This window comes from Babylonia areolata, chromosome 1 (assembly GCF_041734735.1).
Source record: "Babylonia areolata isolate BAREFJ2019XMU chromosome 1, ASM4173473v1, whole genome shotgun sequence".
In the NCBI taxonomy this organism is placed as follows: Eukaryota; Metazoa; Mollusca; class Gastropoda; order Neogastropoda; family Buccinidae; genus Babylonia; species Babylonia areolata.
In genome coordinates, this window is record NC_134876.1 from 21,037,024 (window position 1) to 21,059,355 (window position 22,332).

At 39.6% G+C, this 22,332-nt stretch overlaps 1 protein-coding gene across 1 annotated transcript; it reads left to right on the forward strand.

Annotated features, from left to right (window-relative positions):
- The first annotated feature begins 2,041 nt into the window (after positions 1–2,041).
- Positions 2,042–22,225, forward strand: LOC143280780 (putative flavin-containing monoamine oxidase A). The gene is made up of 12 exons (XM_076585459.1): positions 2,042–2,239; positions 4,015–4,105; positions 5,534–5,678; positions 7,717–7,831; positions 8,896–9,053; positions 10,953–11,042; positions 11,996–12,083; positions 12,982–13,082; positions 15,316–15,477; positions 16,436–16,623; positions 18,406–18,493; positions 19,436–22,225. The coding sequence occupies exons 1-12, from the start codon at positions 2,122–2,124 to the stop codon at positions 19,673–19,675; spliced, it is 1,584 nt and encodes a 527-aa protein (XP_076441574.1). The 5' UTR covers positions 2,042–2,121; the 3' UTR covers positions 19,676–22,225.
- Positions 22,226–22,332: the final 107 nt, after the last annotated feature.

Here is a 22,332-nt window from a genome sequence, read left to right on the forward strand (position 1 = left end):
ACTGTTTACAGGTGTGCCACCTCACTCAGATAAGACACTTTACAGGTGTGTCACCATTCTAAACTTGGACTTTCTTCTCTTGGGGCTGCATAAGGTTTGGTCATCGAAGTCAGTGACACCATTGATAAGCACACACAGGTAGTAACAGCACTTCAGACTCATGTCACACTGATCTCATGTCACCAGGGTTCAGCAGTCAACCCCCAATCTCTGATTTTATGAGCCAGCTGTGATGAATTTGTCCATGTTTCCGTATCTCACCAGTGCTTGACTTGGGTAACATGATTTGTACGCATGTCATTGATCTTTTGCACTTGAATCAAGCTGCCAAGAGGTCACCACATGCATAATGGCCTGCAGGAGTGGAAATTTCATCCTATAATCAACCAGGCATCCCCAGAATTTGACTCACTCACTTTACTGCTGTACTTTTTTTTCTTTTTTTTTTTTATAATATATTTTCTTAAGGCCTGACTAAGCGCGTTGGGTTACGCTGCTGGTCCAGCATCTGCTTGGCAGATGTGGTGTAGCATATATGGATTTGTCCGAACGCAGTGACGCCTCCTTGAGCTACTGAAACTGCTGAAAGGAACTCACACAATTTTAGATAATTTCAATGCCCATTTTGAGATTTTAACTCTTTTGCCACCACAGGCGACTTTAGTCAACTAGATAGGTCACTGCCTCAAGGGGTCAAGTTAAACAGATTGTTTTTCACGTTGTAATAAAAGCTTGACAGCTGCAGCCAACTACCCTGTGTGTTGTTTTGCCACAAACTAATGGTATGACTGAGAGTGTCGAGTCTCAAATAATTGACACTGAGGAGTGTTTTTCACACAAAAACTTGGTGGCAAAAGAGTTAAAATGCCTGAATCCATTCAGTTTCAGAGGGTCTCATACAGACTCATACATTTTAATGTCATTCAAAGGTTCTGATATGCTACAGCCTCTTCAGTTTCTGACTGCCAGAACAGTCATTTTTTCCTTTTTTCTTTGGAGGTGTAGGGGGTCTAGATTTCATGCCTGTTCTCAGACCCTTGATATGGAAATCTACCACTTGCCACATAGTGATACATGTTTGGTTTTTCGAGACATGATGCTGAATCTGAATGGAAGGTTTGATTCAAACTGGTCAAATCATATCTGGAGAAGAAAAACACACTTTGTATATGAATTTGCTTCATTGTTATTTTATTAGTGACCTCAACTGAATCAAACTGGGAAGAAAACATGATCATTTCAAATGATTTTTCAGTATTTGTTAGTTTAAACAAAACAACACACAATAAAAATGAAATATGCAGTATGATCATAAAAAGAATTTAACTTGAAACATAGATGTATATAATAAGCATAAATGAAATGTGTAAAATAATCTCTTTTTTTTAAACTTGAAATACTGACTAATGAGCATGCAGTTGCAAATTACAAGTATCCAGTTAATCATTTGAGGCACCTGCTGCCAGTCACATATAAAATATAACTGATGGTTAGCAGGTTAAACTGGAGGCATGGGTAATTCGGTATAATGGATATATTATCTCCCAACTTTTAACCATTACCACCATCCATTACTATGATAATGAATAAACAGATTGATTAACCAACCAACCAAATGACGAAATAGTACACTAATATGCAGATACACAAGACACATTCTCACACCAGTGTGGGTGTCATCTTCAGTGGACTCCATCATTGTAAACACACACACACACAGAATGTGCACACAGATGGGTCTCCAATCGACTATAATAATTCACAATTTCTTAGCGAGATCTTAATGGAAATAGAAAGAAAGAAAAGAAAAAAGCCCAGTGGGAGGGGAGGGGGATCTTTGGGGTTAATGAATTACATCTATCACCCGAACCGAGACTTTTGTCGAGGTCGTTCAACTCGGCTCTGTAGTCCAGTACACCAAACTCGACTCAACAGAACAATGCCACAGCTTATTCGAGGGCCCACGTGCTGCCGAGCACACGACTTGGACAAGGTCATGTCGCCATGACGCAAAGGTCAACTCAATTTCACCCCGATGCAAGCGGAAGTCGGGAGATGACATCAATGCTACACGCTAAAAGATGAGGGCCGAGGCTTGATCGAGTGATCGTGCCACGCAGCATGGAGTCGTATGAAAGTGATGTGGTGGTTATCGGCGGAGGGCTTTCGGGCCTGTCTTGTGCTCATTATCTGGCCGAAAAGGACAAAGGGCTACGAGTGACGGTGTTAGAAGCGAAAGGTAAGTCTGCACTGACTGACCATTTATGGCCGGCACTTCGCTACTGTTCTACTTCCAGCGCCACATACTGTCCGAAGTTCGTGTGATTGGGCCGGGAGGAAGGTGGGTATTGTGTGGCATTGTTGTTACACTTCAAGTATAAAGCGAGCCATTTTAAAACCTTTTCTCTGTTACTTTTCTGTCAACGGCATTCCCAGCATTTACAGCATAGTTTTGGGTGATGAAATACCTGGTTTTTGATAGAAAACGAAAGTACATGATCACGCCGAGCTGAACGTTACGTAAGAAAGGAGAACAATGGTGTGTGGATTTAACCATAGACACTAGAGATATTAGTGTCTATGATGTAACACACAGGCCGTGTAATAATGTGTGCACTGGAGAACAACATCGACTGTTCTGTCTTAACTCTGCTGAGAACTGTATGAAATGAATGGTAAAACACAATTAAGCAGGAAGAAATTACCTATAGAAACCTATGTAGACTTAAACGTATCTTCCGCAGACCCCCCCCCCCCCCCCCCCAAAAAAAAAAAAATAAAAAAATTGTGTGCTATTATGTGTGTATGTGTATAAGAATGTTAGTTCTAGTGGCTAGGACCTCACGGTGTGTGTGTGTGTGTGTGTGTGTGTCTGTCTGTCTGTCTGTCTGTCTGTCTGCCTGTCTGTGCCAGCATTATGAGTGTGGCACCATCCTGACCTTCTAAAGAGGCAAGGCAAAATACTTCCCCCATCATGTTTTGAGTGATGACACTGACAGTGAAATCAGCCACATGGTTCTCAGATAATAATGGATACTTACACAGCACTCTCTCTAGAAAAAAAGCACTATGTAAATATACACAGATCAGACATTATAATTTGTGTATGTGTAATCTATCAAATGCATAGTTTGTTTACTGATATGAAATCCTTTTCTGAATCAAGCTTACTGACACACATATTTTATGCACATTTTGTAGGTGTTTTTTTTCCGCCATAAATGACAAACTCATTTATAAATCTTTTTCAACACCCTTTCCAACTGGTCCTCTGCGGGGATGCCAGGGGATTTTCATAGTTCTCGTGTTTTTGAAATTAGAAAAAAAAAATCTCTGAACACTTTTTTTTGCCATTCCGTTTTCTTTTTCATTGGGATGACAGCTTTATATTCGACAAATGTATTTTTCTGCTTTGTTTTCATTCAGTTTATCTCTTGTTTAGACTCTGTCTCTGTCTCTCTCTCTCTGTTTCTCTCTCTCTCTCTCTCTCTTATTATGTGTATACTTATATAGTGCCTATCTTCTGTCAGAAACCAAACTCAAAGCACTTTACAAACACAGTCATTTGCACAACAGGCTGCCTACCTTGGTTAAGCTGACTGACAGCTGCCATTGGGCACTCATCATTTGTTTCCTGTGTCATTCAGTCAGTTTCAGCCATGCACGCACACACAGTCACAGAGACACATAACATTTTTACATGTATGACCATTTTGTTTATTTACCCTGCCATGTAGGCAGCCATTCACTGTTTTGGGGGATGTGCATGCTGGGTATGTTCTTGTTTCCACAACCCTCCAAACACAGACATGGATTACATTTACAGTATCTTTTAATGTATATGTGTATAGGGTGTTGAACTCGGGAAACTTGGGCAAGAACCCAGCATTCTGACCATTTGACCACCGCTTTAGCCATTCACACACACACACACACACACACACACACACACACACACACACACACAACACAACACAACACTGTAAGTAATCACCATTTGCCACATTTGTGCAGGTAGACTAGGTGGACGCACTCTGACAGAGCAGCTGACTGCAGCAGATGGCACCAAGGACTTCTGGGACCTTGGAGGGGAATGGATCGGCAGGTGTGTATTGTGTGTATCTCAGGTAGAGGGTTCTAAGTAATTTTACCTTGTGCACATTCCCTCTGTTGGATGTGAAGGAGACTAAAACAAAAGACTGGAAATAAACTTTTCAGCAGAGACATGTCGTGAAAGGGGGTCAGAAATAAAAAGGCATGTCTTCCATAACAGGGGTCACCATGGCAGAATTGGTTTGTCATTGGACTTAAGATCCAGTGTGAACCATTGGACTTATGATCCAGTGTGAACCATTGTGAACCATTGGACTTACGATCCATTGTGAATCATTGGACTTACGATCTATTGTGAACCATTGGACTTATGATCCAGTGTGAACCATTGTGAACCATTGGACTTACGATCCAGTGTGAACCATTGGACTTATGATCTGTTGTGAACCATTGGACTTACGATCCAGTGTGAACCATTGGACTTACGATCCAGTGTGAACCATTGGACTCGTGAACCATTGGACTTACGATCCAGTGTGAACCATTGGACTTACGATCCAGTGTGAACCATTGGACTTACGTTCCAGTGTTCACTTCAACACAAGTGATCAGGGTTCAAGCCCCTATATCGGCATAGTGTTGTGTCCTTTGGAAAGGCATTTTCCTCTGATTTTCCTCACTCTGTTCAGGTGTGAATGGATACCTGGCTTTGGCTGGGGAAGGTTAAAATGGCAGAAAGCAAGGACAGGTCCTCGCTTCCTGTGCTGAGCCCCAGACACAGTGGGTGTCAGTTCATTGCTCCGATAATCATAAAAGGCTGTGGGACTTAATCTTTAACTTTCTTTTAAAATTGTTATTCTCCTTCGAGCATCAGAACTATCTGTCTTTGCAGTTCATGTTTATATAACCCACAGATGGATTTTACAAGTCTTACTTTGTTATTTGTTTATTTTTCAACGTATTATTTACTAGGTATCTTAAAACAAGTGCAAAAGTTAGTGGCTAGAATTAGGCCATATGTGTATGGGGTTTCAAAAAAAAAAAAAGAAAAGAAAAGTTTTTCTTCTTTTTCCTTGCTTTAAAAAATATTGAATAGTTTTTAACCAATGTACAAAGTTCAAGATTTCTTGTATATTCTGTGTACCTGTGTATGACATTTGTATTTATTTATTTGTTGTTGTTTTTTTAAGTGAATGGTAAAAGTAATTTAAGATGGAAAAGAAACATGTATGGAATACAAATAATAATGATAATGAAAATAATAATAATGATGATGATAATAGAATAAATCAATAAATGAAATGTTTACAACACTTGTGATTTTAGGTGAAATGGAAGTAGTTGATCAAGATGTATCAGACTGTAAAGTTTTGTGTGATGTGTCGTGCGAACAAATGTGAGGATGTCTGTAGACACACCTGTGCCGTGTTTCCGTATGACTTATTGAAAACTTACGTTTTTGCACACCTGTGTGTGACAGACCCCAGCCTCACCTGCAGCACCTGTTGCACAAGTTTGGGATGGACACCTTCAATCCCGTCAAATCCCATGCCGGATCCCCCATGACCCAGTCTATGCAGCTGTCCATTCAGGCCCGGCTTGACATAGCTCAGTTCACATGGAAGGTGACCCACAGGATTTGTTGTTGTCGCTTTGTACATTGTGTGTGTGTGAATGATTGTATATTATTATATTGTAGTATTTGTCATTGTGTGTGTGTGTGAATGATTGTATATTATTATATTGTAGTATCTGTTGTCACAACATATTTCTCTGCAAGAAATTCTGGCTGCTTTCTCTGGGGAAAGTGCAGCGGCACAGTGCATCACCACCCCCTTTTTTTCCTTTCTTTTTTCTGTCTGCAAGTGTACCTGCTTTACTATGAAAGTGGATTTTTCCTACAGAATTTTGCTGTAGACAACTGTATTGTTGCCTTGGGTTCTTTAGCAGGCGCTGAGTGCATGCTGTGCTTAGGATATGACTTCGGTTGTTGGGATTTTTTTGTTTGTTTGTTGTTGTTTTTTATTTTTACAGAGGACCTCAGTTTATTGTCATGGCTAGTACCCAGACCACCACTCAGCATCTAGTGGAGGAGAGAGTATAAATCCCGGTCCATATTGGACTTGAACAAGCGCACACTTCCATTACCACCCAGCCACCATCCACTCACATGGACTGGAGATAAGAGAGCAGTGGACCTGTATAGTGCTGTTTGCGTATATGGATTTGTCCGAACGCAGTGACGCCTCCTTGAGCTACTGAAACTGAAACTGAAGTTCTGTTTTCATATTTGATGCATGGCAGTAGACCGCTGGAGAGTTCTGCACTCACAAGACATATAGAGACGCATCACATGATCCGTGCTCTCGAAGTTGGTTGGCTCCCAGAATTACAAGCAACAAAGGCGATCAAGAGAGGCAGAATGTGCGAAACAGCAGGCTTCTGTTTTTTTGACTTTTTGCTTCTTTTTTTTTTTAATTGTGCATATGGTGATAGCTCATTATACTGAGTTTGGTTGTAACAATGGTGGCTATCAGTTGAAGAAATGGAGGACAGCTCATGTTTGCTGCTTTTACTTATGTCAGTTGCCCTTGGTATTGCTCGTGATTTTGAGTAAAAGTTTGGTGCACATGCACAAGGTCCAAGATAGCCATGGAATTCTCCAGAGGTCTGTTGATGTATGATTTATAAATTATGCATTGTGAACATCTTTACAAAGTTTATGCAAATGATTTATAAATTATGCATTGTGAACGTCTTTGCAAAGTTTATGTCCCACACATTTTAATTTTTTTTTTTATAAATCTGCATGGTGTTGAGTCTTATCACAACATTGTTTTTATGTGAAATATTTTCAATTGTTCCCCTGCTGTGCACATTTATGTGAGTATTCGTAGACTTAATTTTTTTTAATGAGGTGTGCAGAAATTCAAGAGCATAGTTTACTCACTGTTTGTGTGTGTGTGTGTGTGTGTGTGATTGCAGATGGCTGTTATTTGTTGAAAACTGAACCGTTTATATTGTCACATCACATAAATCAGTATCTTTACAAAATGGAATTGCATTTTTAAATATCATAAGCAAATTACATTTATGTATTTTATTTCATGGTTTTTTGGGTCTTTTTCAAAGAAGCAACAAATTATCTGCAATGATGTATTCAGTCTGCCAATCAGAGAGCCACTCTTTTTGTTTATAGACTTCCGACCATGCAGAGATAAACAAAACCAAAAAAAAAAAAATTGATGGCTTCAGTCTATCAGTGTCAATTCATGTTCATTATATGGGTCATTTCGCTTCTTTTTAGTCTGATTCTTGATAGGTGGATTACACTTTATGTCATTTCTCACATGACTACATTGCAGAGCGCACATTTTTGCTTGAATAGGTCCCAAAATAGTCAATTAATATACATATACACCAGAGAGATGACTTCTCCTTGACATTGACTGACCAATCTCTGTCTGTTAAGAATTCCGTCTGTCAAACTTGTCAACCAGTCTTTACGTTCCTGACTAGCTTCCCTTTTGACTGTGTTTGCACCATTTAACTCCCTTGATTCACCCGTAATAATCGAACCCCCTGTCAGGACTGACACCATGAAAATTTTTATCACAGTTTTACACATTAGCCCTTTATCACTGTGTTCCTGTATTTGTGCAGCTTCATCGGATGAGACGCAAACTTGCAGAATCAGACATACGCAGTTCCGTTGAGGCTGTCACATGGGATGGGGTTACGTTTGAGTCGTTTTGCGAAGAAAATCTTTGGACACAAGGTCAGTAGATAGATTCCTGTATTGTGCATTTCTGTTTTTTGTTTTGGTGGTTTTTGTTTTGTTTTTTCAGCCAGTAAAGAAAGCTTAGTGTTGAGTGCTTTCCAAATAAGGAGAGAAATGAAAGAAATGGAGTGATGGCCTAGAGGTAACGCATCCGCCTAGGAAGCGAGAGAATCTGAGTGCGCTGGTTTGAATCACGGCTCAGCCGCCGATATTTTCTCCCACTCCACAAGACCTTGAGTGATGGTCTGGACGCTAGTCATTCAGATGAGACAATGCATGGCAGCATGCACTTAGCTCACGTAAAAGAACCCATGGCAACAAAAGGGTTGTTCCTGGCAAAATTCTGTAGGAAAATCCACTTCAATAGGAAAAACAAATCAAAAAAAAAACTGCATGCAGGAAAAAATACAAAACAATGGGTGGTGCTGTAGTGTAGTGACGCGCTCTCCCTGGGGAGAGCAGCCCGAATTTCACACAGAGAAATCTGTTGTGATAAAAAGAAATACAAATAGAAAAGAAGAGAGAAACAACCTATGAGCTCTATGGACTTGCATGCAACTAAAGCAGCAACAACATTAACAAAAAATGTGTGTGTGTGTGTGTGTGTGTGTGTCTTGTTGTTTTTCCATCGTAGACCCACATAGATTCCCACAGTCTGCAATCTTTCCCTGTCCTGACTCAGTAGTACAGAACAAACTGCCATTCAGTAAATCACATGGATTCCACAGTTAGGTTTAAAAAGTCTCATAGAATTCACCTCTTTCATTTTGCCAACCACCTTATTGACTACTATGCTTCTTGAACTTCTGCTGGCTGTGTGTGTTCATGTATGTGTTTTGCTTGTTTGCGTGTGCACACACTTGTTCATGTATGGTATGTAGTACTTGAATGCATGTATACAAGTTTATGTGTGCATTACTTTTATTGAAAATGCAATTAGCTCCTTGACTAGGAGGTGTGAGTGTAAGTTTGCATTATTATTGTGATTTTTTTTTTTTCCGGTGTAGCTTTCTTTTCTGTCATGAAAAATACAGTGTGTTCTACTGATGTTGATGTTCCAGATGCAAAAGACCTGATCGAAGGAGCGTGTCGGTGCATGTTTGGTCTGACGACAGGGGAGATGACTCTGTTGTACTTTCTGATGTATGTGAAGTCGGCAGGAGGCGTGGAGATCTTCAGCCGACCTGAGGAGTTTAGCGGCAGGGAGTGCAGAGTGAAGGTAGTGTTTTTGCTGCTGGAAGGTTATTTTAGTTTTGTTTCAGTTTCTCAAGGAGGCGTCACTGTGTTTGGATATTTGTTCATATAAGCAACAGCACATCTGCTACTCAGATACCTGACCAGCAGCACAACCCGAACTGCTTACTGAAGCCTTAAGTGCATGCATACATTTTGTGTACCTGTCATAGTGGATTTCCTCTACAGAATTTTTCCAGAGGATAACACTTCTGTTGCTAGGGTATTAATTCAGTGTGCCAAGTGCATGCTGCACACGGGGCCTCAGTTTTTCATCTCATCTAAATGATTAGATGCTCATACTCTGTATTGGTGTCTTAACCATTATGTCACCTTTCTCCAAAATGTTTATGCTTTGAAATATATTGATTGTGAATGTGCTAACTGTGAAATGTTGGCAACATTGTGAACGTGCTTACTGTAAAATGTTGGCAACACCTTTAAGCAACTTTACAGCAGTTTTCTTGCTTCTAGTTTTAGTTTTGTACCAAAAATTTGTACCGTGTGTGACAAGATTGTGTTTTTGTGAAAGCTATCTTGTTGTGCACAGGGCAGTTTTCCTCATATTTTTATGAGAACATTAAAGTTATTTGATTTATTGATTAATTAATTAACAATGAACTGTACTGGGACCTCCTGTACAGAGAGTTGACTCAGGGAAAGCACCCTCCCAGGCAGACCTCAACTACGGTACAAAGATGTCTGCAAGAGTCCTGAAGACCATAGGCAACAGCCCAGACCTGTGGGAAGTTAAAGCCTCCAAACGATTATCCTGGAGGCAGGAAGTCAGTGCAGAAAGGCCTCACCAAGTTCGAAGAGACACTGGCCCAACAGTCAGAGGCAAAAGAGTCCTGAAGACAATAGGCAACAACCCAGACCTGTGGGAAGTTAAAGCCTCCAAACGATTATCCTGGAGGCAGGAAGTCAGTGCAGAAAAGCCTCACCAAGTTCGAAGAGACACTGGCCCAACAGTCAGAAAGTTCGAAGAGACACTGGCCCAACAGTCAGAGGCAAAAGAGTCCTGAAGACCATAGGCAACAACCCAGACCTGTGGGAAGTTAAAGCCTCCAAACGATTATCCTGGAGGCAGGAAGTCAGTGCAGAAAGGCCTCACCAAGTTCGAAGAGACACTGGCCCAACAGTCAGAGGCAAAAGAGCAAAGGAGGAAGGCTCAAAGTCTGACAGACAGACCAGCATCAGTGTGCAAAGTGTGGGAGAGGCTGCCATTCCTGAATAGGCCTGTCGAGCATCAGCCGATGCTGTGCCAGAAACATCACCCAGAGCATAACTCCACAGTCATCTGAGACTGAAGGATGCCTGCTGAAATGTTTTGATTAAATGATTGATTGATTGATTGATCAGTTAATCGATTGATTGTTCAATCAATCGATTGATTGATTGATTGATTCAGTGATGCCAACTGTTACAATTTTGCTGTTAAACTCTGTCACAGTTTGCTCCGACGTTACGCCAATGGAAAAATTGTTCCGACGAGTTCATTTTCAGCTACATATCATGGTCACATGCTTTCCTGTCGTAACCTTAGAATCTCTATTCCTATTCATCATGAGGCCAGGGCAGTCACTACTAAGCTTGGTTTCACATGATGATGCTCAGTTAATCGCGTGCGTGTTTACATTGAAACAGCATTGAGTGGACCAGGCATCTTAATCGTAGCAGTTACAGTAGAGTTACACCATGTTGCAGGTTGGCTCAAGTGTTTGTATGCCTTGTAGATCAAAAGTACGTTTGCTGATGTGGCGTGGAGCCCGAGATGTTCCTACCAAATTCAAAATGTTACTACCAAATGTCCTGATTGTTCCTACAAACATTTGACAGGGATTGGCATCTCGGTTGATTGATTGATTGGTGTGTGTGGTGACAGGGAGGTGTACAGCAACTGGCCTCTCACATGGCACAGGTGATCGGCAGGAAGAACATCAAGCTGAACCAGGTGGTCACTCATGTCATACAGGTGAGACAGGTGCACTGTGTTTGTCCACACTGGTTGATAGTACGTTTGACTGACAGCTAAAAGGTGTGGCCAGGGGGGGGGTGTGCATGTGTGTGTGTGCGTGTGTGTGTGAGTTGAAGCATGAAACTTAATTTCTGTTTGTGAATTTCCTCTTGATCCAAAGGTAGTGTGTGTGTGTGCGTGCATGCGTGCGTGCGTGCGTGTTCTTTGATTTAACATCATTTCACAATACATGATATAAAACGAGGAGAAGGTTGAATAAACTGCTGAGGAGGGAACACAAAATCTTAGCGAGTGAGTTTGTATATGCATTGCTGGAGTGCACAGGAATGGACCTTTGCATATCAGTTTGATATTAAACGCTTTATTGTGAAAGGAAGGCAGTGGAACAGAGTGCATAGACACATTCCTGGGCCAGCCTCTGTTTTTACGTATGAGAATATTGTACGTGTGCATGTGTGTGCACGCATGCAGAATTGCACCTAAGCATATAATTAAAACTAGTGATTGTTTGATTTCAGTATCTTTTGAAATTATTTTGGATATTTGGAATCATTTCAGTGTGATGTGCGGCCACGGTTACATTACATTTCTAAAGGAAAAAAAAAAGTAAACCGGAAACAAAATGAAGCCAGTTTATAAGAACGAAAGAAGCTTAACAACATTTGTCAGTAATGAAATCAATAAAATGAAATCATATTTCAACAGTGAACACAATTGCTGATGGTAATAAGCTGAATTAACCTATTCAGTGATGCTAATGGGCTTGATGAACATAAGTTTTGACACTTGTGAGCTCAGTGAATGTAACTGTTTAGTTCATTGAACATAATTGTTGATATTAATAAGTTCATTGAACATGATTTTTATATTAATGAGCACAGTAAATAAACTAATTTACATCAACAAGCTGAGTGGAGACAAATACTGATGAACTCCTGAAATCTGTGCAGACCACAGAAACAGTCAGGGTGATCACATCCAGTCGTATTCAGATCAACTGCCAGCGGGTTGTCATGGCAATACCACCTCATCATGCAGGTTGGTGGCTGACTCTGTCTGTCTGTCTGTCTGTCTGGCTGTCTTTTGTGTCTCTTCCGTTTTCTTTCTTCTCTCGTCTCTGTTTTTCTACATTTCTTTCCCTCTCTTGTATTCCTCTCTCTCTCTCTCTCTCTCTCTCTCTCTCTCTCTCTCTCTCTCTCTTCTTTTGTTATGTTTCCTTTCTCCTTTTGTGTGTTTTTCCACTCTCTCTTTTTTTCCTTTTTTTGTGTTTCTTTCTCTCCCTTGTATACCTTTCCGTCTCTCTGTGTTTTTTGTTGGTTTTTTTTTCCCCATCTTTGTTAAGTTGATTTCCGTTTTGTCTTCGTCTCTCTTTGTCCTCTTTTCCCTTTGATTTGTCTGTATTTACAGTGCCAATAGCATTTGATTGCAAATCTTTATTTTTGTTTTGATCACAAGTAGTCATGGCATGGGTTTATGTCCAGTTCTTATCGAGTGCTGTGTGTATATTTATAATTGTATGTTTTGAAGACCACATGATATAATCTGTGATGATGAGGTTTATATTGTAGCCTATATTTGTATAATTGTGTATGTATGTATATTTCAGTAAGTTTGCATGTTTTGCAAAGCAACACATCATTTTTGCTGTTATTTATTAATGTGTTTTTTTGTTGACTGTTCATTTCGTTATTTGAATGCAAACATTTCATCGCAATCCGTTCATTTTTTTCTTTTGTGAATGCACACAGCATATTCTAATATACATCGTTGTTAACTGTTCCTTTTGTTCTTAGTTCTTAGAATGCACATGTTATATCACATTATGCCCATTTTCTTTGCTGATGACCATCAATATATCCTAATAAGCAATGCATTATTTTGTGTGTGTGTGTGTTTGTGTGTGTGTGCTTTTTTTTTTTTCTTTTCCTTTCTTCAGCAAGTATTAACGTCTCTCCACCCTTGCCATCAACCAAGCTGGCTTTGCTGAAAAGTGTTCCCCTGGCTTTTCTGGTCAAGTTTGCTGTGACATTTGAAGAGGTGATTGTGTGTCACTTGTAATGTGTGCAACTTGCTTTTAAGTCTTGATTGTTGAGTTTTAAAACCATTTTTTCCCTTGTATCAGTGCTTTTTGTGCTGTATGCCCTTGCGCTTAGTAGGAAGAGCACATACCCGTTGTTAACAAATCCAGTAGTTACGATAGTATTGTGATTGCCAATGTTATCATTTATAAAACGCTCTGTGTAAAACCTCTTTTGATATTTTGAGCACAGGATACAGACTGAGCATAATTTTTTAGGACAGTGTTGATTGAGCACAGAGTGACAGCCTGAATTAAGTGCAGTGTTGATTGAGCACAGCGTGACAGCCTGAATTGAGTGCAGTGTTGATTGAGCACAGAGTGACAGCCTGAATTGAGTGCAGTGTTGATTGAGCACAGAGTGACAGCCTGAATTGAGTGCAGTGTTGATTGAGCACAGAGTGACAGCCTGAATTGAGCGCAGTTTTAATTGGCCTTGGTTAAAAATGATTGTAGAATATCATGATAATTATGTAGGATATAGATAGAATATTATAATGGCCTAGATTGAGTGCAGTTCCAGAGAGTTGACTTAGATTCAGTACAGTTGTGTAAGGATGACATAGATTCAGTACAGTTGTGTAAGGATGACATAGATTCTGTACAGTTGCATGAGGATGACATTGATTATCTACAGTTGTGTAAGGATGACATAGATTCAGTACAGTTGTGTGATGATGACATTGATTATCTACAGTTGTGTGAGGATGACTTAGATTCAGTATAGTTGTGTGAGGATGACATAGATTCAGTACAGTTGTGTAAGGATGACATAGATTCAGTACAGTTGTGTGAGAATGACCTAGATTCAGTACAGTTGTGTGATGATGACATTGATTATCTACAGTTGTGTAAGGATGACATAGATTCAGTACAGTTGTGTGAGGATGACTTTGATTCAGTACAGTTGTGTAAGGATGACATAGATTCTGTACAGTTGTGTGAAGATGACATAGATTCAGTACAGTTGTGTGAGGATGACATAGATTCAGTACAGTTGTGTGAGGATGACATTGATTATCTACAGTTGTGTGAGGATGACTTAGATTCAGTATAGTTGTGTAAGGATGACTTAGATTCAGTACAATTGTGTGAGGATGACATAGATTCAGTACAGTTGTGTAAGGATGACTTAGATTCAGTACAGTTGTGTAAGGATGACATAGATTCAGTACAGTTGTGTGAGGATGACTTAGATTCAGTACAGTTGTGTAAGGATGACATAGATTCAGTACAGTTGTGTGAGGATGACTTAGATTCAGTACAGTTGTGTAAGGATGACATAGATTCAGTACAGTTGTGTAAGGATGACATAGATTCTGTACAGTTGTGTGAAGATGACATAGATTCAGTGCAGTTGTGTGAGGATGACATAGATTCAGTACAGTTGTGTAAGGATGACTTTGATTCAGTACAGTTGTGTAAGGATGACTTAGATTCAGTACAGTTGTGTAAGGATGACTTAGATTCAGTACAGTTGTGTAAGGATGACATAGATTCAGTACAGTTGTGTAAGGATGACCTAGATTCAGTACAGTCGTGTAAGGATGACTTAGATTCAGTACAGTTGTGTAAGGATGACTTTGATTCAGTACAGTTGTGTAAGGATGACTTAGATTCAGTACAGTTGTGTAAGGATGACTTAGATTCAGTACAGTTGTGTAAGGATGACATAGATTCAGTACAGTTGTGTAAGGATGACTTAGATTCAGTACAGTTGTGTAAGGATGACTTAGATTCAGTACGGTTGTGTGATGATGACATAGATCCAGATCAGCTGTGGAAGGATGTCCCAGATTTGTTGTAGGATGACCTAGATCAGCTGAATTCAAGGCTTGAACAGAATAAGATTTTTTATCCCCTTTTGAAAGTTCTTGAGTGGTGGTCAAGGTCAGAAAATGATGTGTTTTCTTTTTTTGTTTTTGTTGGGGTTTTTTGTGGTTCTACATAATTCTTTTTGCATATAATCCACTCATGTAAGTTTTCTTGAGTCAGTGTTGTCTTAACAAAAAGTGCAGTATAAACAAACTGCCATTGTTATTACTGTTATCTGTAATGTTAACACATTTCATATAATAATCTATATCTTGTGTTGTTAACATGGCTTTTGTTCTCCCCACAAATTATGGGCACATGGCCTGATCCAGTGAATCAAATTGTTATTGTCGTCGTGATTCCATGTGATGTTGGCAGGCCTTCTGGATCAGCGAGACAAGCGACAAGTGCTACGGCTTTCAGTCGGTTCTGCACGACCCGGAGAGGGGACCAGTGGGCATCGTGTATGATGCCACGTCAGCCAGAGGCAACCCTGCACTGGCTGGCTTCATTTCTTCACCTGAAGGCTTTGAGGACGAGGTATGATAGTCAATGGCACCCATCACTCAGATCGACCCAGGTTGGAAGCCTATTGTGCAAATGACCTCTTGTTTTTAAAGCGCTTTGAGCTTGGTCTCTGACCGAGGATAGGCGGTATATAAGTATCCATGTCATCATCAGTCATGTCTGACTATGACCATCAAAACAGCTGTAGAGGCAGCTGGTGACCCGATTATCTGGAGAGCCTCTCGCGCCTGTTAAATCCCCACTTTCTCAGCCAAGAGGGCATTAGAACAGTTAGTGTTTGGATGGCTCCCAAAGGCCAACCAGCCCCCAAGGCTGCTGCACAAAGAGCCAGTGCAATATTGCCTCTTAATTTGAGAGTCATAGTCCTTCCCCAAACTCTGAAGCTGTAAATGAATTCCCATTGCAGTGGAGAAACCATTGATCATACAGCTCTCACTTAGCTCTGGGCCCAACTGTCAGCCTATGTCAGTCTGTGATATAAACAGTTGCAGACAGAGCCTAGAAGATGAAGTAAAGCCTGATTGTCTAACAGTGCAGAGACAAGGCAAAGCAAGACAAAGACAAAAAAACAAAAAAGCTTGCTGAACTGGGCCATCTGCCCTTGTCAAAGGGAACAGTTGGATGACGTATATAAGAAAAGAGTGTTAATTCACATTACATGTCATCAGTTTTTAAAGTTAATAGTGCATGCAGGGATAGAGAGAAGAGAAATAGAGAAGAAAAGGAAGAAAGGAGAAGAGGTGGAGGGAAAAAAAAGTTGGGTTTTTTTTTGTTGTTGTTATAAAGAAGGCACATAAAGCACACACACACACACACACACACACACACAAAAAAAAAAAACCAAAAAAACACACACTCACACACATGCATGTTTCAGAGCCTAGAGAGTGTGGAATGCTGTTGTTTTTTTTTTTTCCTTTTTCATTTTATTACCATCATAAACTGATTGCTAATCCCCTGGATGTTCCAGCCAAAGCGCCGACAGGTAGCCATCATTGACCTGCTGGAGGACGTAGTGGGGCCAGGTGTGCAGAACTTTGTGGACTTCAGGCAGCGTGACTGGAGCCGTGAGCCCTACAACGGGGGCTGCTTCCTCAAGTCCCTCATGCCCGGCACCACCAAGTACTTCAACAGCGTGCTCAGGGAAACTGAGGACAGGTGCTCAGCTCAGTTCAGCTCAACTCAGTTCAGTTCAGCTCAACTCAGTTCAGTTCAGCTCAGCTCAGTTCATCTCAGTTAAGTTCAGTTACTCAAGGAGGCATCACTGCACTCAGGCAAATCCATATACACTACATCACATCTGCTGAGCAGATGCCTGACCAGCTGAGTATCCCAACGTGCTTAGGTAGGCCTTGAGGGAAAATAAAAAGAAATGAAATGAAATAAGCGCTCAGCATGAAAACAGCTCGGTTGTAACTTTATGTTATATTTCATTAGCTATGAAATTTGGTTAATACTTGCTGTGACCCACTCAAAGACCCTTCCTGGATGTTTGTCCAAGTCGGAGGTCGGTCTGCTGTTCCAAGGGGGAGTCCTGGCTGTCAGAAGGGGACTGAATTCCTGGCGCTGCATGTAAAAGTATGCAGGGATGTAAAATACTAAGCCAATATCGGTACCTCCTTTCATTTTCTATCATCTTATATGGACTGGTATTTTGCACAGGACAAGAACCATACCCATGCTGTGGTCTGCACCAGTGTGTCATGGTATAGTACATTATATTGAATGTAATGTTGGGGAAAACAGTTCCTTTAAACTGAGAAAACATTTTAAGTCTGGTTCATTCAAAAAACAAATGTCATAATGGTGTTCCACCTTTCAAAATTGTGTTTGCTTTAAATGTTGTGTGAGCTGAAACTTTTACTGAAATAATGGTCTTTCAAACAGTGTTATTTCTGTGGCTTCACAATTCTGTTTTAGGGCTCTTGAAGATAATGATTACTGTACGATATTAGATTGGTTTTCGTGTGTGTATGTCTCGTGTGAGACTTCACTGCACATTTGCTTTTGGAATTCAATCTTGAGAGCTTGTATTTATGTAGACTGAAACAGATGTGGATGAATTTGTCATTTTACTTGTACATTACTTTCACTGTATATTTAAACTTGATTTAAAGTATAAATGGACTAAGGAAAATGTGAGTAATTTTTGTAACATTGTTTGATTGACCATTCAACATTACTTTGTGTTCACTTCAACTGGTTTTAAGAACTGAGGGGTGTTAGCCCTGAAATAACCTCAAGTGACTAAGTCCTTCAGTCAAAGATCTTCCACATTCAACGCCCCCGTCCAGTGGAACTCCTTGCCATTTAAATTAAGGCACTTCCAGTCCATTTCCACTTTCAAAACCAACCTCTAGACTCATATGTTGAAAACTGCCTTTGACTGATCACCTGGTATCTGCGATAGTGATGGTGTGTGCTTGTTTCTGATTTCAGTGTGTGTTGTTGAGGTGTTGTGTGGAGGGGAGGGAGGGGAGTGGGTCTGGTTTGGAGGTGTTGTAGTTGGGTTTGGCATTGTTTGGGCATTGTGATGTACTTGATTGGTTTTGGATTTTCGAACTGGTTTTGGGGTGTTTACTGTGGACATTGAGTTTAGTATGTACTTTTGTTGCAATGTCCTCCATAATTCGTCATGTTTACCTCCAAACTTGGACCAACCTGCATGTTTTGATAGATTATATGTGTGTGTGTGTGTGTGTGTGTGTGTGTGTATTTTTTATAATTCAAATTGGAACTATTGTAATTGTAAAGCACTCAGAGCAAAGTCATTTTGATTAGGCACTATGTAAATAGACTTATTTTTATTATAAATGTTGAAAGCAAAATAATTTGATTAGGCACTATGTATCTAAACATGATTATTATTATTGTTGTGATCACTTGGGCTGTAAGCAACATGATTTACTTTGAGAGCCAATGTGACTTTCTGTTTCCCAGGATCCACTTTGCAGGCACAGAAACAGCAACGGTGTGGTGTGGTTTTATGAATGGAGCTATCCAGTCAGGATACAGAGCAGCTACTGAGGTAAGTAGTTGTTATGATAGTAGTATAAATAGTTGTAATAATAATGATGATATGAATACTACTACATTTATATAGCACTTTCAGATCTCTCAGAGTGCTTTACATTAACACAGTCTTAAAGCACAAAAGAATGCACAACGAGTGTACACACACACACACACACGCATGCACGCACGCATACCACACACACATAGAAAAAAACAGTTGGAAAAATAAACCCTCACCAGTGTAGTAATGTGGAGTGATTGTCGCTTTTCTGAGCAATTGTCAGTATTCTGTGCAGATCATTGTGGGTACATATGTGATTGTGAAAGAAATAATTATTGATAATGATAATAATGATATATGAATACGTTTATGGTGCGAAACTCCCCAGACAGTGGGCTCTTAGCGCCTCCCATGAAGCAATACAGGTACACAAGCACAAAATGGCAGACTACAGGTGTTCTGAAGCCTAGTATTCTTTGTATGATTTCAGGTGTAAATTATTTCAGTTGTTGTAAAGATAAATGTTATTCCAGGTGTTGTAAAGATGAATAGGATTTCAGGCCCTGTTAAGATGAATGCAATTTCAGGTGCTGTAAAGATGGATATGATTACAGGTGCTGTAAAGATGATAATGACTTCAGTTCCTGTTGAGATGAATATGGTTTCAGGTGCTGTAAAGATGGCTAATTTCAGGTGCTGTGAAGACAAATATGATTTTAGGTGCTGTAAAGATAACAGTGATTCCAGGTGTTGTAAAAAATGAACATGATTCCAGTTGTTTCAAAGAAAGATATCATTTCACATGTTGTAAAGATGGATATGATTAGAGGTGTTGGAAAGATGAATACGATTCCAGGTGCTGTAAACATGAACATTTTTCAGGTGTTGTAAAGATGACTTTGATTTCGGTTGTTGTAAACGCAGATGTTTCAGATGTGATAACCATGATTTCAGGTGTTGTATCACCTGCGCCCACACATCATCTCCTCACCTGATCCGGAATGTGGCCGTGACTCAGAAGTGGCGCTCTTACCTTGTGAAGATCCGGGCTTCTCCGTCAGAAGAATGGGATACATCGCGTTAGGCGCGGGCATTGCCTCCATTGTCTACTTCCTGGTGTCGTCGGACCGCGTGCCCAGGGCACACATTGTGAACAACATACGCTTGGTGCTGGAGCAAATTAAGAGGGATTAGAAAGGTGGTCTGATCGTTTCCTTTTGGTTTGGGTGTGAACAAAGATAAAGGTGATTTTTGGAAATGAGTGAGTGCCAGTTCTGATAGCGTGTGATTTGATGTTGTACCACTTCAGGCTTAAGAGCCATGTCTCTTTATTTCTCCATTGGTTCTTGGTCATTTTGGGTGAAGGAAAATGTGTTATGTCCACTGTGCTGAAAGTCATTTTTCCTTTGGTATTAGTCATTTTGGGTGAATGAAAGCATGGTACGTCCATTGTACCTGTTTGTGTATGTGTTGAATCTTCCAGGAGTCATTTGTCAAGCTGGGTTATTATACCAGGTTAGCACAGTTATTTTGTGAAGAGTATATTCCACATGATATTCCTGTTATTTTCAGAGTATGTATTTTTGTAAACTGTTCGTTGTCAGGTATTCAGAAATCAAAAGGAAGGGCTACTGGGCATTTATTTTTCCTCTTTCATATAAATCCTGTTCAGGAACAGGGTCAAGTTTTCGCTTCACTTTGTATATTTGATGTGTAATGTATTGGTCTAGGCACTGTAAATTCTGCAGAAATGAATTGCTTTTGTGAAACCAAAATCAGTTGTTTGAGGTATGACGTATCAGCATGCCAGTTCAACATGTTATGACTGAGTCATAAAAGGGCATGTAAATATTTAAGTTATTTATGTATCAAAGAGGTGTGTCAGAAGTGTATAGTTGTTTTTTTGTCATTGTTTGTTGTTTTTAAGATTTTTGTGTTGCTTTCAGTATGTTTAAAGATACGATGAATGCATACATTTGTAGGATGATCCCTAAGGACTTCTTTTGTCTCACACTTGTATAAAAAGAGTGTTTCCAGATTTCTGAAGAAAATTTAGCAGTTCCAGAGATGTCCAACCTCGGGCTCAATAGCTGTGTGGTCACAATTTAAAGGACTGGGGTTCAAACATTGTTACAGACCTACTGGATCAACATATGTGTAGACTTGCCTTCATCCCTTCCATGTATATGCCCATACATATGATCGAATATGTGCATTGAATGTCTTGTGATCCGTATCTGCAAGTGGTGGGTTACAGAAACACAGTCTGTACCCAACATGCATGCCCTCTTAAACAGATTATAGCTGCCTAAATAGTGGAACAAAACTAGTCACATGTGAAAATTCACCCCGAGGTGAAAGTAAGCCAAAGACTTGTTAGTTGCTGCCCATGAATATAGCTGTCCAAAGGATTTTACAAAAATGGTAAAAACATTAAATTTCATCCTGAACCCAAGAAGATAGCTGTCCAAAGGATTTTACTAAAATGGTAAAAACATTAAATTTCATCCTGAATCCAAGAAGATAGCTGTCCAAAGGATTTTACAAAAATGGTAAAAACATAAAACTTCATCCTGAATCCTAGAAGATAGCTGTCCAAAGGCTTTTACAAAAATGGTAAAAACATAAAATTTCATCCTGAATCCAAGAAGATAGCTGTCCAAAGGCTTTTATAAAAATGATAAGAACATAAGATTTCATCCTGAATCCAAGTTTTCTGGAAGAGATACCTTTTTCAGCAGATGTCATTTAGGAACTGTTTGATTTTACAGCTGTTGCCATTGTTTAGTCTGACAGCAATATTTTAAAGTCAGAAAGTATATTGTTGCTTAAATAAAATTAAAGAAAAAACAAACCAAGTTAGACTGGTTAGATCAACAGGATTGATTTTTCTTTTGTCAAATTTTGCAGTCGACATTATTATCAAATGAACTAAAAATTTACTTCAGTCAATAATTTTTAAGTGTTTCAGTGCAGTGTCTTGTAAAAGGCCTTTTGTTTTAATCAGCAGTGGAATATGTCCATCTATAATTCAGCATTAGTGTCATGTATAATTGTTATTGATACTTATATAGCTCCTGTCTTTGGTCACATACCAAGCGCTTTGCAAACACTGTCACTTATCAACAGGTTGCTGACCTGAACAGAGCTGACTGACAACTGCCTTAAGGTGCTCATCATTCATTTCCTCTTTCAGTGTCAGGTTTCAGTCATAAACACACACGCATATGTGTGAGCCAGACATGCCGAGTGCTTCACAATTCTGAAGGAATCCTCCACGTACTAAAAGGTCTGCAGCATGATGTGCCTTACGTCAGAAACTACAAAAGTAAAAACAGTGCCATTGCTAATAAAGCCAAAAGCATTCTGGTTCGTCATTAGTTGTGTACAGTATTGAAACTGTTGGCCCTGTTCACACAAGGTTCATAGATTTTTTTTTCTATAACTTACCTCCTTGTTGATTATTTATTATAAGAACCATGCAAGTGAAATAAAACCTGTTTAAAATGTTAAACGTTTTTGTTTTTAATACTATCTTTTAAATGATTTTTGTTTGTAAAAAAAACTTGGAAAGCAGTCAACATGTTATTATGCAGTACACTAATTGTGAAACAAATCAATTTCATGCTTTGAACTATTTATTTGATTTGTTTTTCCATTGTTGTTTTTGTGTATATTTTAAGTGTTGAGAAAGAAAGGATTAGTGTTAACTGGAGTGGAAGTGGTTGTAATAAAATGTCTTTTAAAATACTTTGTGTATGCATTATTCAAATAATTAGATATTTGCGTCGGCAGTGTAAGGTTTACCGAAATATCCATGAAAGTGGACATTTTGCTGTTAATTGTGAGCT

Bases quoted from the DNA above. Each gene is read 5' to 3' on its own strand.
- LOC143280780 (XM_076585459.1), top strand. From the start codon at position 2,122: ATGGAGTCGTATGAAAGTGATGTGGTGGTTATCGGCGGAGGGCTTTCG. The intron at 4,106-5,533 runs GTGTGTATTGTG...TGTGTGTGACAG, and splicing joins GGAGGGGAATGGATCGGCAG to ACCCCAGCCTCACCTGCAGC. The intron at 16,624-18,405 runs GTGCTCAGCTCA...TCTGTTTCCCAG, and splicing joins CTCAGGGAAACTGAGGACAG to GATCCACTTTGCAGGCACAG.